The sequence below is a fragment of the Zingiber officinale genome, chromosome 8B, assembly GCF_018446385.1.
Source record: "Zingiber officinale cultivar Zhangliang chromosome 8B, Zo_v1.1, whole genome shotgun sequence".
NCBI lineage: Eukaryota > Viridiplantae > Streptophyta > Magnoliopsida > Zingiberales > Zingiberaceae > Zingiber > Zingiber officinale.
In genome coordinates, this window is record NC_056001.1 from 40,168,516 (window position 1) to 40,194,065 (window position 25,550).

General features: G+C 39.1%; 1 protein-coding gene across 2 annotated transcripts; it reads right to left on the reverse strand.

The window, feature by feature from the left end:
* Window positions 1–5,537: 5,537 nt before the first annotated feature.
* Window positions 5,538–7,327, reverse strand: LOC122014366 (protein SHI RELATED SEQUENCE 1-like). Of its 2 annotated transcripts, none has more exons than XM_042570582.1 (2): window positions 6,197–7,327; window positions 5,538–6,060 (listed from the first exon to the last, which is right to left on the reverse strand). In XM_042570582.1, the coding sequence occupies exons 1-2, from the start codon at window positions 6,697–6,699 to the stop codon at window positions 5,661–5,663; spliced, it is 903 nt and encodes a 300-aa protein (XP_042426516.1). In that variant the 5' UTR covers window positions 6,700–7,327; the 3' UTR covers window positions 5,538–5,660. The 2 variants fall into 2 exon arrangements, with proteins under 2 accessions (XP_042426516.1, XP_042426515.1); XM_042570581.1 differs by having other exon boundaries at window positions 6,192–7,324.
* Window positions 7,328–25,550: the final 18,223 nt, after the last annotated feature.

Below are 25,550 nucleotides of genomic sequence, written 5' to 3' on the forward strand. Positions count from 1 at the left end.
TGTTATTTGCTTCCTAAAATATTCCTGAATCTCGAAATCCACACAAGTGTTATTTCCTTCCTGAAATAGTCCTGAATTCCAAAATCTGCACGAGTATTATTTCCTTCCCGAAATAGTCCTAAATCTCAAACCGAGTCGCCAAGGAGACGATGACATCACAGAATCGTGTGTGTGTGTGGGGGGGGGGGGGGCAGGGATTGAGAGCGTGAGGACGCCTAAGCATCAGGGCGCCACAAAGTGAGGACACCTGGGAGTCGAGGCGCCACGAAGTCGAAGCTCCCCGACTTTCCCTGGGCTTGAACCACTACTTCAATAAGACTACTAATCTCTCTTATCCATGTGGCACTTTCTTATTATCTTCCGGATTAGTGACAAAAGAGAATTAAACCGTTATTTCAATAAGACTATTAATCTTTCTTATCTACGTGGCACTCTTTTATTACCTTCGGGATTAGTGACAAAAGATAAGCTAACGAGATGGAAGAGTAAGAAGTGTAGAAATATAATCTTTAACTCTTTTAAATTATGAAAAATGATATTAGCATGATATATTTGAATGGATTCTATTTAGACCAAAAGTAATATTGGATTAATGATTTTTTGCTCTCCCTTCAAATTTGATATTGCTGGAAAAAAAATAATGAAAAAATGTCTTTAGTTAATTTCATGTGAATTTGCTCCTTCAACATCCTCTCAAGAAAGCTAAAATTTTCACCGTTTGATCAGTCAACCAGGGAGATATATGTTGATTGCGAAAATTATAAGGTCTACTTTAATCGATTCTTGTTTATCTAAAAAAAGATAAATTATCAATTTTGTGTCTAATCATTAGTCAAGTCGATGCCTTGTTATCCAATGAGCGAGGTAATAATTTTGTGTATTCTGCCAATTCACCGAAAACTCAGGATTCTACTCGAACACCAAAATGACTCAAATGGGTTGGAAATTAATTTCAATACAAATATAAATGAGTTATTTAAGTAAATCATTGTAAATCAATTTTTAAAACAAATAAAAATTAACGTTTTTTAATCACGAAAGGAAAGTATCTTTTCAATCCTTTATTAATGTTTTTTTAAAATTTTTTTATATTGCCTCTTTAAACACTCTCAAGTTATTTTTTAAAAATTTTAATTTTAAATCAAAGGTTATATATTTTGGAATGCAAATGGTCAAGAATGGTGAACATCATGGGTGAAATAATTTTATCTTAAAGTTCGTTTATTTGAAAGGAAAAAATGGGCGTTTAATTATATTAAGCTGATAATAGAGTCCTTACTAAGAATCATCCTTTTTATTTTCTATTTTTCTTTCTTTTCTTCCCTTTTCAATAATATTGCTCGTCTCCTCTCCTTTCCTCCTCTCTACCACAATTTCTCTTTTCTGCCTCTCTGTATTTATTGTTTCATCAAGCATTGTGTGCTGGTTGATGGGCACAATGGTAGATTTTGATCCATGCCACTTGATATCGGAAACTATATTCATGCCACAGTTAATGAATGTAATTATACCCGATCGAATGTAGGGATTTAGCGCGTTAAACACGCTTAAGCGTAGCGGAAAATTAACTAGATCCTCTCTAGAAGATCCATGTGAAGGAGAAAACAATCATATACTAAGTTTTACATAAGAGGTATATCTTTGTTGTGTGCCTTTCGCAATCCCGATAGCAACTTTTTCTTTGGATGCAGATCTCAGCGCGATCAAGCGTCCGCGCCTCTACGGTATCCACACGAACACATCCTTCGTTCGTCACACGAACGAAGCATTCGGAGAAGAACCACCTTCATTATGCTAGCCACTCATGGAGGTTCTGCCAAGAGCAAAAATTACCCAAGGAGGAAGAAGGAGGAAGAAGAGGGAAGATTAAGAGTCACACTTTTCATCTTTTTTTCAACTAATGAAAAATTCATTCCAAAGAACATATTTATATTCATCTCATGAATATCAAGGGTTTTTGTTTCTTTATATTCCTCTTAATGGGTTGGATTATTATATTGGATTAACCATTACTCCAATAATCCAATAAATCTAACTCATTGAGTCTAATCCATTAATCCAATGTGTCTAATTCGGATTGGACTCAATCCAATGAGTGAGTTCATTTGAGTCTAACTCAATGAGTAACCCAAAAGGTCTAATCATCTCATGATTGACTCTTAGGGCTAATTACTAACATCGAATTGAGAGACTTATTTTCCGAGGCGAAACTTGATCCCCCATCTTCGTGATAATTGAAATGAGTTTTGCTTTTTTGGTTCCCTAATTCTAATTCTAGGTTGGAGTCCCAAGTAGCTTAGCTTATAGGAAGACCCATGGTAGTTTTAGAACCTAATGCTCCGTTTATTATTGGGAGCCCGCTAATGCCACCTTAATTACTACATAAGACGAATAATAGAGGGATGGATAATGCCAATAGATAAGAATTTACTATGCAAACAGAAAGATATGTACCGTGATGAGCAATGATTTGTATAGGGAAAAAATTCAAGAAAATACTCATAAATAGACACATAAATTTATGGTCCATCATTTCACTTTTTGTATGCCCCATCATTTTATGTGTCTATCCTTAAACATTTTTTTGAGATTCTTTCCTGTGCAAATCATTTTTCTAGTGATATCCCTCCTTAATTTACCTCAATCTTGATGAGCTCAAAATGAAAAAAAATTACGTCTTGTTACTAGAATATTTTTTTGATGGATTCAATATTAGGCATGAACTTGTGGCCACTCACAAGCTAGCAGTGGTTGATGGGCGCGAGAGAAGGTCATGAGCAAAGACGGATCCAAGAATTAGAGGTGAATTGGAATTTAGGTATGGAAGGAATATGCTAAGCACCGGAACAAAATGAGCAAAAAAAACACATCTATGCTTCTTTAAATATTTTCTATTATTTAATTTTCTTATTTTTTTCTTATTTTATTAGGAAAACGTAATTAGGTCAGGCACTATCCAATTGACTCATTTTATCATCTCTAACTAGTTCTATTAGAGACCCTCTCTTCCTTCTACACAATCTTTCCCCTCTTACCTCCTCCTCAACTCACACCAATATTGGCAATTGAACTATCCGGTTAAAAAAAAATTTATTTCCTCTCCTTTAGGCTCCGTTGATTGTGTAGCATCCATCGTATCGTGTTTGACTCACTCCTCCTTATGTGCTAGTCATTAGTTCAAAGGCTAGTAATCGTCCGTGATTTACCTCCTCCGTGTTGGTCCTGGGACGGGTTAACAGGGGTGCTAGGGATGAACGTATTCATCTTTTTGTCACCGTGTTTGACTCACTCCCTAATTTTTGATCCTTGTATTTCACCTCATCTGCCTCTATTGATCACGGTCTAAAGCTAACATTGTTGCCGTTAAGTAAAAAATTATCTAAAATGATAAGTTATTTAATCAATGCCGATAGAAAATCTAACACTACAAAGCTAGATCCGCTACCTTAGCGGCCCCCTAGTGCCGGTCCCACAGATATGGAGGAAGGTTCATGCAGGTACACAGGCCATAAGCGCATAGCGGAGTAAACCCTAGGTCGTCAGTTCCTGAGAATCAACCCCTGGTCATTACGCGCCAGAGATACCATGCGCCCACCGTCTCCGCTACGCCCTGGGAGCAAATCTAACACTACAAAGGCTTCTATTTTCTGTTGTCCAGACACTAATTAACTAGTGAGATATATAATTACCTAAAGTTTAACCTGCCTCTCCCTTAATAAACAATTTTTTATATATATTCATCTATGAAAAATGTATCAATTTAACATTTAAATATGTCAAGAATCAAGAATGGTACGGACTTTAAAAAAAATCTATGATTCTTGAGAAGATAATACAATTAATTGTAAATAATGACATCAATCTCTCTTAATTTTTTCTACCCAGTGTCTGCCATGGCTGATGCCCTATATATTGTCTCAGTAGTTCTTGAAAGTCACTATTTACACTAGAAGATCAACTCCTGATTATTGGTGACAAATACTACCTGATGAATACCTGATAAAGATTTTGAGATTATGTGAATAAATTGCTCTATAGTTGTTTTCATACCTGAGACTATTTTCATTAATTTGGAGCAAAAGTAAGTTCTCTTTCTTTCACTTTCAAACATGCTCTAAATCCGTAGCCTTATTATTAATTCCAAGTAGCTTCCATACGCTAATTAACTGCATGCATGTCTATAAAATTGCTGAGACTGAGAGAGGCAAAAGTTACATGTTATAGTTGTAATCCTTCCTTGAATCCATTATAAATCACATTAAACGAGAGAAAATCACTGAGTTTGAATGCATGTCTCTCCATCATAACTCATACCATATAACTGCATACCCTCTCAGTATACTGATCTGATACAAATACAATATTTTACTTCATGCTGAATGAAGATTAATTATATGCACAATTTCAGGCATTGTTTTATTTTTAATTGTTCAGTTGCATGTATCCACATAACCCTTCTATATATATTCTATAGTATTATTATTAGATTAATTTACACAAGAAAAGAACGGTAAGAAAAGGCATATAGAGATTCATGATAAAATGCAACTATATATATAATTATATATACATGCATAGTAAAACCTACCAATGATATGAACTCATGAGGAGGTTATATCAGTTCGGCCATTTCATTATTATACAAAGAGGGTCCAAACAATTTTTTTCATGTTCTTTTTCACCGTTTTTGTCATGAGAGAAGCCAAAAAAGTTCAGAATAATTAATGAATACTTTTGCACCATAGGGATATGCCAAAAAAAAACATTTTTCAAGCATCACATATATATTTAAATAAATATTAAGCATGCATATATATATATATATATATATATATATATCTTCAATATGTTTCTTTGCAAAATTCAGTTCCACAAACACAACAAAGATGATAGCTAATGAAGAAGATTGAAATCAAAGTGTTTGGTTGATTAATGAACACTAATTAATATCAGCTAAAAGTTTGAGTAGTAATTTAAATTAAATGAGGAGAGAAAAATAAACAAAAAGAAAAGCGATGTCAAACATGATATATTGACGTGATTTAAAGCAAAAGAACACGGTCTCCTTGAATTAAGCAGACCATATTTAACAAACTACGTACACCATAACCCTAGAAAATTAAAGAAAACGACTAGGTTATATGCTGCTTCTATCGAATATATAGCTCCCATATAATGAAGGAAAAACTTAAAAAAATAATGAGGAAAGGAAAGGGAAGCATGCATAGGTAGCAAAAGCACATTGTTAATTAAATACCAATCTACTTACTCGAGCCACATGCTCGTATGTAGGCTTTCTTCTCTCTCTCCTCCGTTTTGGAACCCATTTTCAGCCTTTCAGAGATGGAAGCATTCATCCTTGCCCTCTATATCGTATGATCGCCCTCCACTACCATCCAAAGCTACACAGATACTCTGCATTCATTCCAACGATTTAATTCAACTTATTAAAAGTCTGTGTACGAACAAGAAATGGAGAAGAAGATCGCCCCCCATGAACCGATCGAGTTTAACTGACACCAATTGATATTCAAGAATTTAGGCAGCTGGGAAATGATAGGAGAGCAGTAAGTAGATTTCGGTCATGGAGTTATTCAAGATAGCATGTTCTCGATTACACGCATTAATTCATGGACTACGGGAGTTGATCGATTAGCTAGCTAGGCCTGTATCGCTGGTGCGGGAAGAATGGTGTGCCGGCGACGAAGGCGCTCAGCGGCGTCGGATACGGCTCCAGCAGCTCTGCGGTGGCGGCGGTGTTTGCGGCGTCGTTGGCGCTGGCGTTGGCGGTGGGGGCGGCGCCGGTGGCGGTAGGAGAGGAGGAGTCCTCGCCGTGGGTGAGTAATTGGTAGCGGGAGGAGGAGGAGGAGGGGAGATCGCCGGGGCCTGCGGCGCCGTGGTCGTAGAGCACGCCCTTGAACACGTGGCCGGCGATGCTGACCGTGGTCTGGTACGCGAACTCCTCCTCCGCCTCGTCCACGGGACTCACGCGCACGCACCGGAACATCGCCTCCGCGTTCACCTCCGCCGGAAACAGATCGTGATTTTGACTTCCTCCTCCTGCCATTTAATTTTATTAGTAGAGTAGTTATTGAAGTTAGCACGATTTGTTTTTATTTTATTTTATTTTATTTTTTTCAATTTTCATGGCTATTTCGTTTTTGGATTCGGAGTGAGAGAAGCTGCAGTACCATACGTGGTAGTGGTAGTAGCGGCGACGACGATGTCCCTGGAGCGCTTGGAGGACTCTCCGGCGGAGGCGGCGGCGGCGAGGTGCAGCTGACGCTCTCGGCGCTTGGAGGCGGGGACCCACGTGCTCTTCACGTGGGTGGAGCACTGGAAGCCGCGGCTCTTGCAGCAGGTGCGGCAACGGAGGTGGGAGCAGTCCTTCTTGGCCTGGTTGCCGCAATCCTGGCAGCTATGCCCTCCTCCGACGCTGCCTCTGCCAGCCTCAGAGCGGAGGCCCGCGACGAGAGGGAGGTCGCCGGGGAACCCCACCGCCGCCGAGTAGTGCTGCTGTTGCTGCCCGATCTGCTGCTGCTGCCACGTCAGCTCGAATCCGCGGGTGTAACCACTACCGCCGATTTCAGGGTCTCTCCGGCTTCCTCCGCCGCGGCCGCCATAAAGGAAGAAGGACTCCGCCGGAGGGATCCCGCCGCCGTCTCCTCTGCCGCCGCCAAAAGGGAATCCGGACGCCATGCTTAATAAATTAAAGCGCTAGCTGTGTTCTTCCCGGCCCCTCCGCTTGCTTAATTACGAATTCAATCCGTGGCTTTGTTTTACCTAATTCCCTCGGAGTGGTAAAGCATGAAAGCCACTCTCTGCTGTCGTCGTTTTTACCCCGGCTACCAGCGAGGGACTCAGAGGGAGGGAGAGAGGCAGGCAGCAGTCAGGCAGTCGACGCGCCGGCTTCGCCTCTCTCTGATCTGCAACTTTTATCACGCTTCGATTCCAAGACGAAGAGGAACAGTAGTTTTCGTTTAAGGAGATAAGAAAAGGAGGCAGCTGCAGCATCTACTGCGACGCCGCCAAGGGGACGGCGGTGCTGCTGCGGCTGCTGCGGCCTCGGTTTCCCATTCATTCACTGCGCTTAATTCTCTGGCTGGCCTTCTCTTTCCATTCTCAGCTTTTGCTTCCTTCCCCCACTTTCCCCAATCCCAACACTTCTCTCTCTCTTTCTCTCTTTCTCGCTCTGACGGCAATAATTACCTCGTCGTAAGCGCTGGATTTTGACGCCAGAAATTAATCGTGGCTCGATCGATGGTCTCTTACAGCTTGGAGGGTCACCAACGAGCCGCGTGTTGAGGATCGAGGCGCTCGCTAACGCGTCGGTTCTTGGTGTCCGTGATGCATCAGAATGTGCTTTGTGAGAGGGTGGAGAAGATAACAAGGCTGGCAGTTACTTGGCTGCGCAAGTCAGTACACTATTCCGTGGGTGAGGGTAAAAGAAAATAAAATTAAAAAACGGGGACATTTTTCAAAGAATCTGAATTATTCATTTCTGATTAAATTTAGAACTGAATATAGAGGGATCAATCTTGTTGGTTTTAATTTTTTTTTAAATATAGTGAAAATGAAAAAATAAAAACAAGAATGTATATTTTTTTTTACTTGCTTCATGACTATTACTCTAAATCTCATTATCTTGATCATTTTCTTTAGTCAATTTACTAAATATTTGAATAATAATAATAATAATAATAATAATAATAATAATAATAATAATCTCTTTATAGAATGAATGCAAGCAATAATGTAAATATATCGACAATAATGATGGAAGATCTTGCATGAGTAGTGAGTGAGTGCAGTAAGATATTGAATGAAAATGAATTAAGTACTCGGCTCGGACCCCGATCGAGGTCTTCTTTGATAGACACTATTTGTTGACTGATCTACCATTCCGTTGTTCGAACCTTTCAATCAACAGAACCTTCTATCCTTCGACTAAACATCGTGTCTTTCCTTGTTTGCTTTGATTCAATCTGTCCAATCCCATGATTTCTTGTGTTCAGTCAACTTATAAACTTGATCCATCGACAGAACCTGAGTATACCTTTTCTGTGTGATCCAATCCGATCCAGAATCGCTTAACAAATGTGGATTGGTTGACGGATCACACTGATCAGTCGACGGATCCAACTATACACCAAATTTGCTTTATTGTGATATGATCTTTTGTCATTCCCTTTTAAGTATCAGTCGACCGATAATTTTTATTCATCGCCCAATAGCATTGTATTATACATATTGGTTTGGACTTCAATCTGATTTGTACCACGTTGGCCGGATTAGTCGACTCAACCACACGTTCAGTCGACCAAACTCTCGATCAACCCGAAACTTTGTTTATCTGTAAAATAAAGTTAGCACAGTAGTAGTAATAGTATTCCTGTAAAACAGAGTTAGATCGATATGAATATGCATGAGTAGTATAATAGTTAGGATTGTCTTGATCTCAACTTAGAAACCTTCTGGTTTCTTTAGTTGAATTAGCGCCTAAGGTTTGTTCCTATTAGGACAAGACCTAATTGCACTCCCTCTAGGAGCTTACCACACTCACCTATCAAACATCGGGTCTTTCAGACTTGTTTAGACTTTAATCACTTAGCATCGGATCGGTCTATTAGGGATTCCTCTTAATTCGATATCAGATCCTTTAGACCTATCGAATTCACTTGCTAGATGTTAGGTTCACATGACCCATCTGGACTTCCTAGTTTTCTTGATCTGTTAAGATTTTTCTTGCCTAGCCGCAACTAGAACTTTCCCTTGCCTAGTCTCAACTAGTACTTTCCAAGTTGACCATCATGCACGCTTGTTCAATTTATCAGATAATAACAAGACTTAACTTAAACCTTTGACAATATCAAAATATAAGTTTGTTGACTGAACTACCATTCCGTTGTTCGAACCTTTCAATCAACAGAACCTTCTATACTTCGACTGAACATCGTATCTTTCCTTGTTTGCTCTGATTTGATCTGTCCAATCCCATGATTTCCTGTGTTCGGTCAACTTATAAACTTGATCCATCGACGGAACCTGAGTATACCTTTTCTATGTGATCCAATCTGATCCAGAATCGCTTAACAAATGTGGATTGGTCGACGGATCTCATTGATCAGTTGAAGGATCCAGTTGTACACCAAATTTGCTTTGTTGTGATATGATCTTTTGTCATTTCCTTTTAAGTATCAGTCGACCGATAATTTTTATTCGTCGCCTGATAGCACTGTATTATACCAAATTGGTTTGGACTTCAATCTGATTTGTGCCACGTTGGTCGGATTAGTTGACTTAACCATACGTTTAGTCGACCAAACTCTCGATCAACCTGGAACTTTGTTTATCTGTAAAGCAAAGTTAGCACAGTAGTAGTAATAGTAGTCCTGTAAAACAAAGTTAGATCGATATGAATATGCATGAGTAGTATGATAGTTAGGACTGTCTTGATCTCGACTTAGAAACCTCCTAGTTTCTTCAGTTGGATCAACACCTAAGGTTTGTTCCTATTAGGACAAGACCTAACTGCACTCCCTCCAGGAGCTTACTTCACTCACCTATCAAACATCGGGTCTTCCAGACTTGTTTAGACTTTAATCGCTTAGCATCAGATCAGTCTGTTAGGGATTCCTCTTAATTCGATATCGGATCCTCTAGACCTATCGAATTCACTTGCTAGATGTTAGGTCCACATGACCCATCTGGACTTCCTTTATAGTTTCTCTGATCTACTAAGATTTTCCTTGCCTAACTGCAACTAGAACTTTCCCTTGCCTAACCTCAACTAGTACTTTCCAAGTTGAGCATCATGCACGTTTGTTCAATTCATCAAATAATAACAAGACTTAACTTGAACCTTTGATAATATCAAAATATAAGTTTGATTCTGGTGAATCCTGCACCAACAAAATATACATACATACTCTCATGGATATTAATCTCATAACAAAATGATTGAGCATACAAACATACAAATCACTGTCGATCATACAAATCACAGACAAACAATCAATTAACTAATCAATCGAGCCCACCACATGTAGGTGGCAATCTACGTATCCTCTGAAATATCATTTGGCACCGGTAGCTAATCTATCAGACAACAGCAAGTAACCATCTATCCATGCTCCTAGACCACCTCCTCTACCAATATGCATAATGTTGGTCGATGTATTGGCCTCTGTAGTATATAGATACTATACATACATAGTCAACCCATATATAGCATCTAGTGTATTCAAGATATGCAAGATATCCTCAAACTGTGCTCTCTCATCTCTAATATGCTCCGCCTTAGGTAACAGTACCACATTGATACCCACAAACTACTAATCTTCATACTCACAGGCACATCAACTAATATATATAGGGGACACATGTTCCTTTAGTTTAAGAAAAATCAATTTATACATCTCACAAGAACTATAGAGTTAACTTGTATTTGTATTGAGACACATTAGATACAAATAAGGTGTTAGGAGAATAAGCAAAACTCAAGATCTATTTGAGCTTTATTTCATCAAAATACATAGATTTTGTGAAGGCCGATCATGGCGAAAGCTAATGTGAAAATTATGTGCATTTAGTTCATATATCATGGTTGGAAATTAGTTTTAAAAATGATTTTAAAATACTTTAAAAAATTTTGGTGAAGTCTATTTGTTGATAAGAATTACCGTTGATTAGTAAAATACAAAGTTAAAGTAAAACATTGAAGTTTTCAATGATTTTTAATTCTATATCATTCTTTAAAATAAGATGTATTTTCATATAAAACTATTTTTCGTGATAGTATTTGATATAAATAATATCTATATGAAATTTCATGATTTTTTAAAAATCTTAGAATTATTTATATATTTCTAAATTTTGATTTGAAATTGAATCTGAAAATCACACAAACCATTGTGAGGTAATATATTGGCAGCTAATACCAATTGATTAACACAAGTCGGAATCGATTGGTAACTGATACCAATCAATTGGTAGCTGCTGTGTTTGGCTAATATGGTTTTATTTCCGTCGGTTAAGTGGCGTTTAAGTAACTTAACTATCTCTAACCCTCTAAAATACTTGGAAAGTATTTAAGGATAATTTTTTTTTATAAAAAAAAATGGATGGTTAAAGGGAACTAATATGGAATTGAAGAGAAGGTTTAAATTCAAGGTTGAATTTTTAATCTCATGATTTGAACTTTGGGATTTTCTAAAGGTTTTAGAACTTTAAATCATTGTTAGTATAATAATGAAGATAGGGCATGCTTTGAGGGGGAGGCTCACCTTAAAGGCATGGTTTGGATATGAAAGAAGGATGATGGATGTATGCTCAAAGTTGAGCATGGGAGGCAATGAAAGGTAAGGAACCTCCATTGTAATGTTTAAAGGATAAAAGGAATGAATCTTTGGAGAAGATTTTTTATGCATGTCAAAGGGGGAGAATATAAATTTTTAAGTTAGGAAAATCTCATTCATTCTTTGGTATGAGGAGAAAGAAGTTAGGCTAATGAGTTAGCTTAACTTAATATATTGTCAAATATTAAAAAAAGAGAGATTGTTAGTGCAATCAACATCGGGTCAAGGTTGACCAAATTGACCAAACTCGGGTTGGTTCGAGTTTGTGTTTCGATGTTTGACAATATGTGAGAAAGAAATAAAGTATGACCAGATACTTGATAGTGATCGGAAGTCCAACGAAAAGTTACAAGAGGAAAATTCAAGTGGGCTATGGAGGACTAGACACTTGGTGATCTAGAGTCCACCGGAAAGGTTGGCAAGGGAAAAGTCTAATTGGGTCAAGAAGGATCAGATACTTGGTTATCAGAAGTCCAATAGGAAGGTTGGCAAGGGAAAAGTCTAAGTGGGTGAAAAATGACTAGACACTTGGTAATCAGAAGTTTAATGGAAAGTTAGCAAGGGAAAAAGTCCAAATAGATCAAGGAGGATCAAATACATAGTGATCGAAAGTCTAATGGGAAGGTTGTCAAGAGAAAAATCTAAGTGGGTCAAGAAGGACCAGACACTTTGTGAAAAAGCACAAAAAAGTCAAGGTTGACTGGATGCTAGGCAACAAAGAAATCTCAATAGGTCAAAGTTGATTAGATATTGGGAAAAAGAACCCTAAACTTGAATTTAGAGTTTATGGTTGATCAATTGATTAGTGTAATCAATTGGCCCAAAGTAATCGATTGGTTCAATCGATTGGGAGCCTATTTTGGAAAGAATAAAAGCTTTCTAAATCGATCATGGTGATCGATTAGCTTATAGCAATCGATTGAGTCGATCGATTGGCTGTGTTATCTCAGGAGCACAGTAGAGTCCAAAATCTATTGAAGCAATCGATTGGCAGAAGTTTCTCAAGGAAACAGAAGTCTGCCGAATAGATTGGTCCAATCGATCTAGCCTTGTCAATTGATTGGACTTGATTGGCAATGCTTTCTCAAGAGAACATAAGGCTTCAGAATCGATTTACTTAATCGATTAGAAGCTGGTAATCAATTGGTATGAGTCACCAATTGATTGGTCAGGTGAAATATGTTGTTATGCTGGTTTGAACAATCAGAAATGACGTGACAATCAATTAGGGATAAGGTCAATCAATTGAGAAGCATACAACAACCCAAAAGCAACCCTAGAAAAAAGAGATCTCATGAAGATTTAAAACTGCCGATTCTTGAGGGTTCGGGGGTAAAAGTGTTATTGCATTTACTACTACCAAGAGGAAATTCAAAGAAAGAAAAGAGCAAGTAAAGCATGGTTCTTCATTATAAAGTCATTTTTTATTTCTTTTGCAATCTTGTTTGCATTTCTTATTGTGTTCTTATAAGAACAAGCTTGTACGAGACTTCTCCACCTCCTGAAAATTTTTGAGAAGGAGAGTGTTCATAGTGGACATGATAGCTAGTGTTGACCCTTCGATTAGTCACCTCAAGAAGGTGGATACCAAGTACAATCCAAGTATAGTCAAGTTTGAATCAAGGTTTCTACTATACATTCAAACGATGAGCACAAAGTAAAACTGAGAAGCGATTGAAACTATTCACCCCACTCTAGTTCGTATGGGCCTAAACATAACCAAGAGTATTACATTTACATTTAAACGTAGGGCATTTAATCGCAGACTAAAACTATTAAATGAATTTATATATTTAAAATTGAGTTAAAAATAATTATTTAACCCTTTTTACCAAAATTATTATATAATTATTTTTTAGTTGTTTAATTATTTTGGAACTATAATGATCTTTTAGAGTGCATCTATAGTTAAATTAAATTTGAAATAATTTTGAATAAAACTGTTATATAACTATTTTAAATTATCTTAAGATCCAAATTTTAAGTTTAAAACGATCATGTAATTGTTTTGCACCACCATCAATTGATTACTATTGGTATCAATTTTTTAATGGACTTGATCCCTATGATCTGTGGATCTCATAAGTGTGCCTCCGGGATATGATTGAGTTGACTACTGTAGGGTAGATATTACTATAATAGGTACATAAGGAGTCAAATCTTGACAAAACCGAGAAAAATACTCTCCCCTAGTGGTCAACTACAACTTCTCAATTTATCTCTTCACAGATGGGTATGAGACCGCTGGGGTGACGGATTCTATCTTTTATTACAAAGTGGATCTCATAAGTGCCACCCAACCCAAGCCTTGCTCAAGCTAGCTTGGATGCCACATTGGTTGTTGGTCTTCATTGACGATTAATTGCTCTCTATATTGGTGACTTCATCGAGATCTTCTCTATATGCATTAGCCATTACGATAACTAACTAATGTTACATGTCTTGCAAGCAAGTGATGATACATTAGTGTTGCCTAGGCTAAACCATCTAAATGGTGTGGTTGCCAAGTGAGCTCTAGTGTCATTAGGTGTTGTGTATGGCTCCAACGATGACAATATAAGTTGCCACTAGCATCGTAAATTAAAGATGTTTGAATATATTGCATCCATTCCATGTGCTATGGATCAAGTTGCGCTTGTTTTAGGCATACTAATTAAACTAGACCAAGTGTGTGTCTATTATTAGGTAAATTAAAACAACCCATTGGGTTGGGCACATGATGTGGATTCGACATCGCAATCTTTCGAAAGTCATAACTTTTAATTCGAGACTCAGAATCAAGTTATGTGAGTGACCACACGTGCAGAATTCAAATATCTATATTTGTTATTGTTAAGAAAATTTTTTTTAGTAACATTTCTTTTCTTTTTTGTAAAATATATGAATTAAGTTCCATGTATGAGTATTTTTTTCCTTTCTTTGAGTCTTATGATATAGGGTCTATATAAATATAATGTTTTATGTTTTGAGGACAGTTTTGATTAATATTATTTTTAGTTGTCATCTCCTCTTTGGAAATTAGTGTTTTTCCTATCTCCTGGTATTCCCCTTCAAATCAATAGGTTATAAAAAGTCACTTAGGTATTTGTGCGTAAATCAATAGATTCAATAGTAACTTTCGGTATTCATGCACGAATCAAGAGAATCCATAGTTATCCATTGTGTTATTTTGGTATCAAAGTTAAGTCGTTTTTGTGGAGTCATGCCGCCTAGAAGACATCAATGCATTAACAACATCAACGTGTACAAATGAAATATAGAGCACCAGGTTTGAGTTATTGGCGAACGAATGAAGCTTTTGGTGAATAGATAGAATTGGTTGTGGAAAGGATGACGGCGATATTTGAAAACTACAATAAAAGAAATCTAGTCTGACACCATCATTGGGCCAACTTGGATATGAAAATAGATGATAGAGAGGAGAAGGAAACTTATGAAGAGGAGGTCCTCCACAGGCAATGCAAAGCGATAGTCAAGGAGGATCGCAAGCGCTGGGAGATAAGGATGAGAACTGATGAAATCCTTGAGTTTCATGGTAGTTTATGTTGGGTTTTTCGGGCCGTAAAAATCGCTTTTCGCGTCGCGGAAACCCCGAATCACCCAAAGCCGTAGAATCCGTGCAAGGAAAAATTTCAAAAACTACGAGTACGAGTTAAATACTACGATCTACAGTAGATCTACAAAGGAAAACACTTTATACCTTTGATGCGATGCCCTTCGCGTTCCCGCTCGTCCAAATGATGCCGGATCTCAAGACCGTCAAGCGCCGGTCCTCTAGAAGTATCCACACGGACACACTAGATGGAGATGACCAAAAACCAAGGTGTGCTAGCACCTATGTGGTTCGACCAAGGGAGGAGGAGAGGGAGAGGGAGAGATTGAGAGGAAGAACACAAAGAAGAAGAAGGAGTTACACCACTTGAATGGGAAAAATGAATTCACCACCCAAAAACCAAGTGGCCGGCCACTTTCAAAAAACACACAAATTAATTGCATTAATTGCAATTAATATGAAACCATTAAGAGAGTGGCTTTGTAACTTCCATGAGGTGGCACCCATGATGATGTGGAACATCATTATTGGTCCACCTAATGTCAACTCACCAATGAGGTGGCAAAAGGTCAAGTCAAAATTGACCTTTGGTCTTCCTTCTCAAGTCAAGTCAAACTTGACTCAATCTCTACCATGGTGGATCTAATCCAACCATTTGATTCGAGCCAACTTAATATAATGAATCTAATTCATTAAATTAAATTGATTCAATGAGTCAAAATCTAAATTAGACTCATTTAACACATGAATCAACTTGAGTCGAACTCAAGTTAGCCCAATTAGGATTACTCTTAATCCAATTTGATTCATCAAATGAATCTAATCCTCTTGGTTCATCATATGAACCTAATCTCCACCTAATTGTCCTAAGTGTGTGACCCTATAGGTTCTTGTAACGTTGGCAATGCCCTAAACCCATTTAGGAGCATAAGTAATGAGCGGTATCTAGCAACACATCATTACTACCCAAGTTACAAGAATGTCGAGATCCGACATCACCTTGTAACTACCAATTGTGACTACTCACAAAATAATGACAAGTGTCCTTCTATCCTAGACATCTAGATTGATCAATGTGAGGCATAGACCGTGTCATCCTCTAATCAATCTAAATTTTGAACTCCAAGTAGACTCACTCGATCAAATGAGCTCAACATCTAATGTTGACTCATTTGGGCATGGCCATGCACTTAGTTTTCTCACTCTATCAAGAATACCGATGTCGCTCCCGTCATATGGGAGGGATAGATCCCATCTTCATCACTCACATCCCTCTACATAATTCGTTATATACCCAGTAATCGCCTTTATAGTCCACCCAGTTACGGGTGACGTTTGACGAAACTAAAGTACATAACTCCTTATGTAGGAATTCATGGTGACTTCAGGTCTAAGGACTAATAGTCATACTAATAGCCACATGAGAAAGTATATGACACTCATATAACGATCCATGATACTTTCTCATGGCGGGTCATTCAGTATACATTCTCTAATGCATACCCATGTGTCAGCTTGATATCTCTATATCCATGACTTGTGAGATCAAGTCATCGAGCTGACCTACATGCTAGTCTTATTGTATTAACATTGTTCCTGAATGCTAATACTCGACTAGGAATGATTTAGAGTAGTGTTCCCTATATCATCTCACTATCGATTCAACTAATCGATTGATATAGGTATGAACCTTCTACTCAAGGACGCTATTATACTTAGTCTATTTGGCACTAATATAAATAAGTATAATAACCAAACAAAAGCCTTTATTAATATACAAGAATATGATATACATGAGTCCATACAATCATCAAATGATTGGCTCTAGGGCTCTAACTAACAATCTCCCACTAGCACTAGTGCCAATCAGTATAGGCTCTAAGGCCTAAAGACCTAGTGTGACCATCATGCTTCCTCTGTGCCAAAGCCTTGGTCAAGGGATCTGCGATGTTAGCCTCTGTAGGTATTCTGCAAATCTTCACATCTCCTCTATCGATAATCTCTCGAATGAGATGGAAGCGCCGTAGTATATGCTTGGTCCGGTGGTGTGAGCGAGGTTCCGCCATGCTATAGCTCCATTGTTGTCACAATAGAGCTCAACTGGGTCAGCGATGCTAGGAACCACCCCAAGTTCAGTGATGAACTTGCGGATCCAAATCGCCTCCTTTCGCCTCCGATGCAAAGAATATACTCGCTATTGTAGAATCACCATCGTATCCCGCTTCGAACTCTTCCAAGGACCACCATTAATGCAAAATACGAACCCCGATCGCGATCGGTAATCATCCTAATCGGTCCGAAGTCGGCATCACCGTAACCCTTTACGCTAGCTCATCATTGCCTCCATATATCAAGAAATATTCTTTAGTCCTTCGTAACTACTTAAGAATATTCTTGACCGCTATCCAATGGCTTTCATCTGACTGGTATTCGCTCGTCATGCTCAAAGCATACGAGACATCGGTCGAGTACAAGCATGGCGTACATGATCGATCCTATGGCCGAGGCATAAGGGATCTGATCCATGAGGTCTCTCTCTCTCTAGAAGAGGGACCTTGAGTCTTCGAAAGACTCACGCCATGTGACATCAAATCCCTTCTTGGAGTTCGCATGGCAAACCAAGGAGTACCTTGTCAATATATGTACTCGACTTAGGCCAAGCAATCTCTTAGATCTATCTCTATAGATTTGTATCCTAGAATGCGGGATGCCTCACTAAGTCCTTCATTGAGAAGCAACTCCTAGCCGGGTCTTGACAGATCAAGCATAGGGATGTCCTTCCTAATGAGTAGTATGTCATCCACATATAATATGAGGAAGACAACTATGTCCCCTACAACCTTCTTGTAGACACAAGGCTCATCTTCGTTCTTGATGAAACCAAACTGCTTGATCGCATCATCAAATCGAAGATTCCAGCTCGAGAAGCTTGCTTTAGTCCATAAATGGACCTATGCAGATTGCTAGTATGTGGATCTACAAAACCCTCGGTTGTGTCATGTACACATCCTCGAGTAGGTTTCATTCAGAAACGCGGTTTTAACATCCATCCGCCATATCTCATAGTCATGGTAGGTCGCAATAGCAAGCATGATCCGAATGGACTTAAACATCGCCATCGGAGAAAAGGTTTCATCATAATCAATACCATGAATCGCTTGAAACCTTTAGCTACCAAGCGACCCTTATAGATAAGTCCATCCATGTCGGTCTTTCTCTTAAAGACCCACTTGCACCCAATGGGTTTTACCCCTTGGTGTATCAACCAAAGTCCATACTTGGTTGGTGTACATGGATTCTATCTCGGATCTCATGGCTTCTAGCCATTTCTCGAATCTGGTCTCATCACGACTTCTTGATAGGTGGTAGACTCATCCTCTATGAGCACAATGTCATCATGGTCGACAAGAGAAATGAGTATCTCTCGGTGACGACGTCCCTATCGAACTGCGAAGAGGTATGTCTACATGAACCATTGTTGTTCCTCAACTCCTTGTGGAACAACATCATCCACAACACTTTGTGGTTCCAGTTCAATTTTCATCGTGGCATTAGTGCTATTGTTCACATCTTGAACTTCTTCAAGATCGAACGCGCTCCCACTAGTCTTTCTAGAAACAAAGTCCCTTTCTAGAAAGACCCCAGTCTTTGCCACAACTACCTTGTGCTGACTGGGAATGTAGAAGTAATATCCCTTAGTTTCCTTGGGATATCCTATGAAATAGCACTTGTCGGATTTGGGTCCTAATTTGTCTGAGACTTGACGTCGTACGTAAGCCTCACAACCCCAAATCCTCATGAAAGACACCTGGGCATCTCTCCCAGTCCATATCCTATATGGTGTCTTTATCACGGCCTTTGATGGAACTCGGTTGAGTATGAAAGCTGCCGTGTCTAGAGCATATCCCCATAGATATGTCGGAAGATCTGTGTGACTCATCATAGATCGTACCATATCTAATAAGGTACGATTCCTCCTTTCGGATACACCATTCCACTGTGGTGTTCCAGGAGGAGTGAGTTGAGATAAAATCCCACACTCAGCTAAGTAGTCATGAAACTCATGGCTTAAGTATTCACCACCTCGATCTGATCGAAGTACCTTAATACTCTTGCCAAGCTGGTTCTGTACTTCATTCTTGAATTCTTTGAACTTTTCAAAGGATTCAGACTTATGTGTCATCAAGTACACATAACCGTATCTACTAAAATCATCAGTAAATGTGATGAAGTATCTATAACCGCCTCTAGTAGCAACATTGAAAGGGCCACATACATCACTATGTATGAGTCCTAACAAATCAGTTGCTCTCTCGCTATGCCCACTAAAGGGGGTCTTGGTCATCTTGCCTCGTAGGCATGACTCGCATATCTCATATGATTCTAAATTAAATGAGTCCAGTAAACCATCCTTATGGAGCTGGGATAAGCGCTTGTCATTTATATGACCTAAGCGACAGTGCCAGAGGTATGTTTGGTTCATGTCATTTGACTTGAACCTCTTGATACTAATGTTATAGATAGGGCTCTCAAGGTCTAGAATATAGAGTCCGTTTATTAGTGGTGCACTACAATAGAACATATCTTTCAAATAAACAGAACAACATTTGTCTTTTATTATAAAAGAGTATCCTTTCTTGTCTAAACAAGAAACTGAAACTATGTTCTTAGTTAAAGCAGGCACATAACAACAATCATTCAACTCTAGTACAAGCCCAGAGGGCAAAGATAGAAAATAAGTTCCTACAACAACAGCAGCAACCCGTGCTCCATTGCCTATGCGTAGGTCCACCTCGCCCTTTGCCAATGCCCTGCTATTTCTCAGCGCCTGCACATTAGTACAAATGTGAGAAGCACATCCGGTATCTAATACCCATGATGAAGAAATAGATAGATTGACTTCTATAACATATATACCTGAAGTGGAAGTCTCACTTCGCTTCTTCTTAAGATCTTCCAGGTACACCTTGCAGTTCCTCTTCCAGTGCCCGGTCTGACCGCAGTGGAAGCAGGTAGCATCCTTGGCGACCCCTCCTTTAGGCTTCAGTGCCTTGCCTTTGCCCTTGGTTTGGGACTTTCCCTTACCTTTGGGCTTGCCCTTGCCCTTGTGCTTCTGGACCATCAGAATGGGCTTAACCTTCTTAAGGTTAATCTCAGCAGTTCGTAACATACTAAGTAGCTCGGGTAGTGGCTTGTCAATCTCGTTCATGTTATAGTTGAGAATGAATTGACTATAGCTATCCGGCAAGGACTGCAAGATCAAGTCAGTGGCCAGCTCTTGGCCAAGTGAGAACCCCAGTCTTTGTAGGTTCTCTATGTACCCAATCATCTTGAGTACATAAGGACCTACAGTAGCCTCGTCTGACTTCTTGCACTGAAACAATGCCTTGGAGATCTCAAATCTCTCATGCCTCGCTTGTCCCTGATATAGTTGGCGAAGATGCTCAACCATATCGTAAGCGCCCATCAACTCGTGTTGCTTCTGAAGCTCAGAGTTCATGGTGGCGAACATTAGACAGGATACATCTAATGCGTCGTCTTGATGCTTCTTGTAAGCATCTTTGTCTGCTCGCGGGGCATTGGCAGGAGGTGCCTCCGGAATTGGCTGCTCCAGAATGTACAGTTTACGTTCCTGGGTGAGAACTATTCTCAAGTTCCTGTACCAGTCCAGGAAATTCGCTCCGTTGAGCTTGTCCTTCTCAAGGACAGATCGCAGGGAGAAGGAATTCGTGTTCGACGTCATGGTTATCTACAATGAAAATTTGCGAAATAAATATCATATTCTTTAAAAATCATTTAATTAGGCCTTTTAATTAAATGATGCTCCCATCAATTCTATAATTCTTGTGGGACAAGATCCACATCATACTAACCCTTGAGTTAGCTTTGGCTAATACGCCCAAGGCTTAGTATGATCGGTGAGGTAACAATTACCAATTACATCTCTATGCAACTCTTGTTTATAGAATCAATATCCGCATTTATATTAAAACTCGAGTTAGCTTTGGCTAATCCGAGAGTTAATATAGATGTGATATTGACCAATCTTTCCAACTATTGGAAGAATGCCTATAGTTGACTCGATCCAACCGAGTAACTATGAATACTCAATCTAATTGAGTTTTATTCACCGATGCGTTGATAGACGGGACCAAGATTGTCCCTCCGTACCCTACCAAGATAATATGTATTGCTCTGCTTTGGCAGATTCAACAATACATGTGATCGAGGTAGTGATAGGTATCACGACACAGTTAGGCATTTTAGAGTTGGTTCGATCTAGATCTAATCTAATCGAGAAGAATGCATCTTGTGCACGACTTAGATCTAATCTAATCGCAAGGGTGCATCATGTGCACGACTTAGATCTAATCTAATCGTTAAGGCACTAATTAATTAATTAATTATTAAACATGCATCAAATACATAATAATTAATTAATTAATCTATTTGTGATTTAGTCATGGCCCTACTACGATCTTCTCAAGCCAATGAGAAGATCGATTGGTCAACGTAGGGTCAACAGCTTCTCCAAGCGCCTCCCTTTGACCACCTTGTGTTGCTCGTGCCCGCCTCGGAACTCCGTCTCGTGTGGACCCTCCACCGCTCCAATTTGTACATTACAATTTGAAACTCGAGTTACATTTGAGTCTAAATCTAATTTACAACAAGAAAATAAGAGAAGGCACGACGCGCAGGTCGCGAATATAATACAACACTCGCAAACACATAACGGCACGCAGGCCGTATTATGAATTACAACACAACCAATCATATTGGGCTTTGGGCCATGACTATCACAAATTAATATATATAATTCAAAATTATATATTTTCATAATTTTCTATAATTTTAAAATTAATTTTTACAATTTTTACAAGTAAAATTTCTCGGCGGTCCCGTTTAGCGGTTTCGGGCGCAATCGCGGAACGGATCCCCTTGCGGGGCCCAGGGGCAGCGCCCCTACCCGCGATCTAACCATCGCGAGGGTTCCTTTGCGATCCAACAGCGCCTAAACCTGCTGTCCCAAAATGATTTGGGCCGAGACATTGCCGTTTCGGAAAAATCTTCCCGGCGGGTTCGTTTTTAGCGATTTCGGGTGCAATCGCGGAGCAAATCCCCTTGCGGGGTTAGGGGCAGTACCCCTACCCACGATCTAACCATCGTGAGTTGCTCCTTTGCGATCTAATGGCACCCGAGCCCGCTGTCCCAAACGGATTTGGGGCAAAACGAAGCCGTTTTGGGAAAATCTTTCCGGTAGCCGAAGCCTACAAGTGCCGAGACACTTGTGCTTCGCTTCTACGGAAAAATTACTCATAAAAACTATAAAATCATAATTTTACAGAAAATTACAGAAACTTTAGTTTTCATAAAACCAAAAAATCAAACTCGTACAAGCCTTGCACGTGGCTTTGATACCACTGTTGGGTTTTTCGGGCCGCGAAAACCGCTTTTCGCGTCGCGGAAACCCCGAATCACCCAAATCCGTAGAATCCGTGCAAGGAAAAATTTCAAAAACTACGAGTACGAGTTAAATACTACGATCTACAGTAGATCTACAAAGGAAAACACTTTATACCTTTGATGCGATGCCCTTCGCGTTCCCGCTCGTCCAAATGATGCCGGATCTCAAGACCGTCAAGCGCCGGTCCTCTAGAAGTATCCACACGGACACACTAGATGGAGATGACCAAAAACCAAGGTATGCTAGCACCTATGTGGTTCGGCCAAGGGAGGAGGAGAGGGAGAGGGAGAGCTTGAGAGGAAGAACACAAAGAAGAAGAAGGAGTTACACCACTTGAATGGGAAAAATGAATTCACCACCCAAAAACCAAGTGGCCGGCCACTTTCAAAAAACACACAAATTAATTGCATTAATTGCAATTAATATGAAACCATTAAGAGAGTGGCTTTGTAACTTCCATGAGGTGGCACCCATGATGATGTGGAACATCATTATTGGTCCACCTAATGCCAACTCACCAATGAGGTGGCAAAAGGTCAAGTCAAAATTGACCTTTGGTCTTCCTTCTCAAGTCAAGTCAAACTTGACTCAATCTCTACCATGGTGGATCTAATCCAACCATTTGATTCGAGCCAACTTAATATAATGAATCTAATTCATTAAATTAAATTGATTCAATGAGTCAAAATCTAAATTAGACTCATTTAACACATGAATCAACTTGAGTCGAACTCAAGTTAGCCCAATTAGGATTACTCTTAATCCAATTTGATTCATCAAATGAATCTAATCCTCTTGGTTCATCATATGAACCTAATCTCCATCTAATTGTCTTAAGTGTGTGACCCTATATGTTCTTGTAACGTTGGCAATGCCCTAAACCCATTTAGGAGCATAAGTAATGAGCGGTATCTAGCAACACATCATTACTACCCAAGTTACAAGAATGTTGAGATCCGACATCACCTTGTGACTACCAATTGTGACTACTCACAAAATAATGACAAGTGTCCTTCTATCCTAGACATCTAGATTGATCAATGTGAGGCATAGACCGTGTCATCCTCTAATCAATCTAAATCTTGAACTCCAAGTAGACTCACTCGATCAAATGAGCTCAACATCTAATGTTGACTCATTTGGGCATGGCCATGCACTTAGTGGTCTCACTCTATCAAGAATACCGATGTCGCTCCCGTCATATGGGAGGGATAGATCCCATCTACATCACTCACATCCCTCTACATAATTCGTTATATACCCAGTAATCGCCTTTATAGTCCACCCAGTTATGGGTGACGTTTGACGAAACTAAAGTACATAACTCCTTATGTAGGAATCCATGGTGACTTCAGGTCTAAGGACTAATAGTCATATTAATAGCCACATGAGAAAGTATATGACACTCATATAACGATCCATGATACTTTCTCATGGCGGGTCATTCAGTATACATTCTCTAATGCATACCCATGTGTCAGCTTGATATCTCTATATCCATGACTTGTGAGATCAAGTCATCGAGCTGACCTACATGCTAGTCTTATTGTATTAACATTGTTCCTGAATGCTAATACTCGACTAGGAATGATTTAGAGTAGTGTTCCCTATATCATCTCACTATCGATTCAACTAATCGATTGATATAGGTATGAACCTTCTACTCAAGGACGCTATTATACTTAGTCTATTTGGCACTAATATAAATAAGTATAATAACCAAACAAAAGCCTTTATTAATATACAAGAATATGATATACATGAGTCCATACAATCATCAAATGATTGGCTCTAGGGCTCTAACTAACAGTTTACAACCTGAGGAGTTCTTGGATTGATTGGCCTCTGTGGAGGAAATCGTGGATTTCAAAGATGTGCTTGAAGATAAATGTGTACCCTTGGATGCAACCAGATTGCACGGAAGAGCGATGGTGTGGCCTCAACAACTAAAATTGACCCAAAGCAAATTGGGTAAGGCCAAAATTATCAACTGGGAGAAGATGAAGAAACTCATGCGAGAGACATTTTCTCCATATAATTTTCAGCGATTGATGTATCAAAGGTTGTAGAATCTAAAGTAAGGTACCCGATTAGTGGAAGAACACACCTCTAATTTTTTTTGTATCTCATTGTAAGGAACAAAATACATAAGATGAAAGATCAATTGGTGCCGTTGTATATCGGGGGTTTGAAATACCAGATCCAAGACATTGTTAATATGTTTAACCCTATTTCTATATCTATGGTACACCAGAGGATGTTGATTGTAGAAAAATATGCATGCCGAAATAGTGAATTTTTTCTTACAAACGTTGCTAGTGGGGGGTCTGAGGACAAGGACTATTGGAAGTGGTAGTGATGTGGGAGGCAATAAAGATAGTGCACAATTTAATAGAGGTAGTGGTAAAATTGGTGGCTTAAAGTGTTTCAATTGTGAAGAGATTAGACACACACAATCAAAGTGTAAAAAGGAGTCAAGAAAGAAAGTATTGTTTATTGACAATGAAGATTATGAAGAGGAAGAAGCAAAGATCATGGGAGATCCAATGTTTGACGAAGAAGCCAAAAATGAAATACTAATGGAGGGAGATGTCGAGATGGTTTTGGTGGTATGATGCTCCTGTTTAACACCGAAGGTGATAGCAGACAAAGATTGGCTATGAAGTAATATTTTTCAGTCGACTTGTACCATCTTGGGTAAGGTATGTCACTTTGTAATCGATGTAGGAAGCTGTCAAAATATTGTGTCCGCTAAAGCTGTGCTGAAACAAAATATCTAGACTGAGAGCCACGCTAAACGCTATAAATTGGCGTAGCTTAAGAAGGGGGGTGAAGTATTGATATCTCAGAGGGCACTTGTTCCATTTTCTATTGGTCTAAAATATAAGGATGTTATTTGGTGTGATGTTATAACAATGAATGCTTGTCATTTGCTATTAAGTAGACTGTGCAATATGATAGAGGTGTGCATCATGATGGACATGCCAATACTTACAGTTTTGTGTTTGAGGGAATTAAAATTGTGCTCCTACCTTGTAAACAGTCGATGGAAGGTTTGAAACCTATAGGAGAAGCTACGACTTTATTGTCTCAGGCTCAATTCGATGAGGAGTTGCTGCAAGCAAAAAAGGGGTATATGTTGATGGGAAAGGAAGTGTCCGAATTCAGCACTATT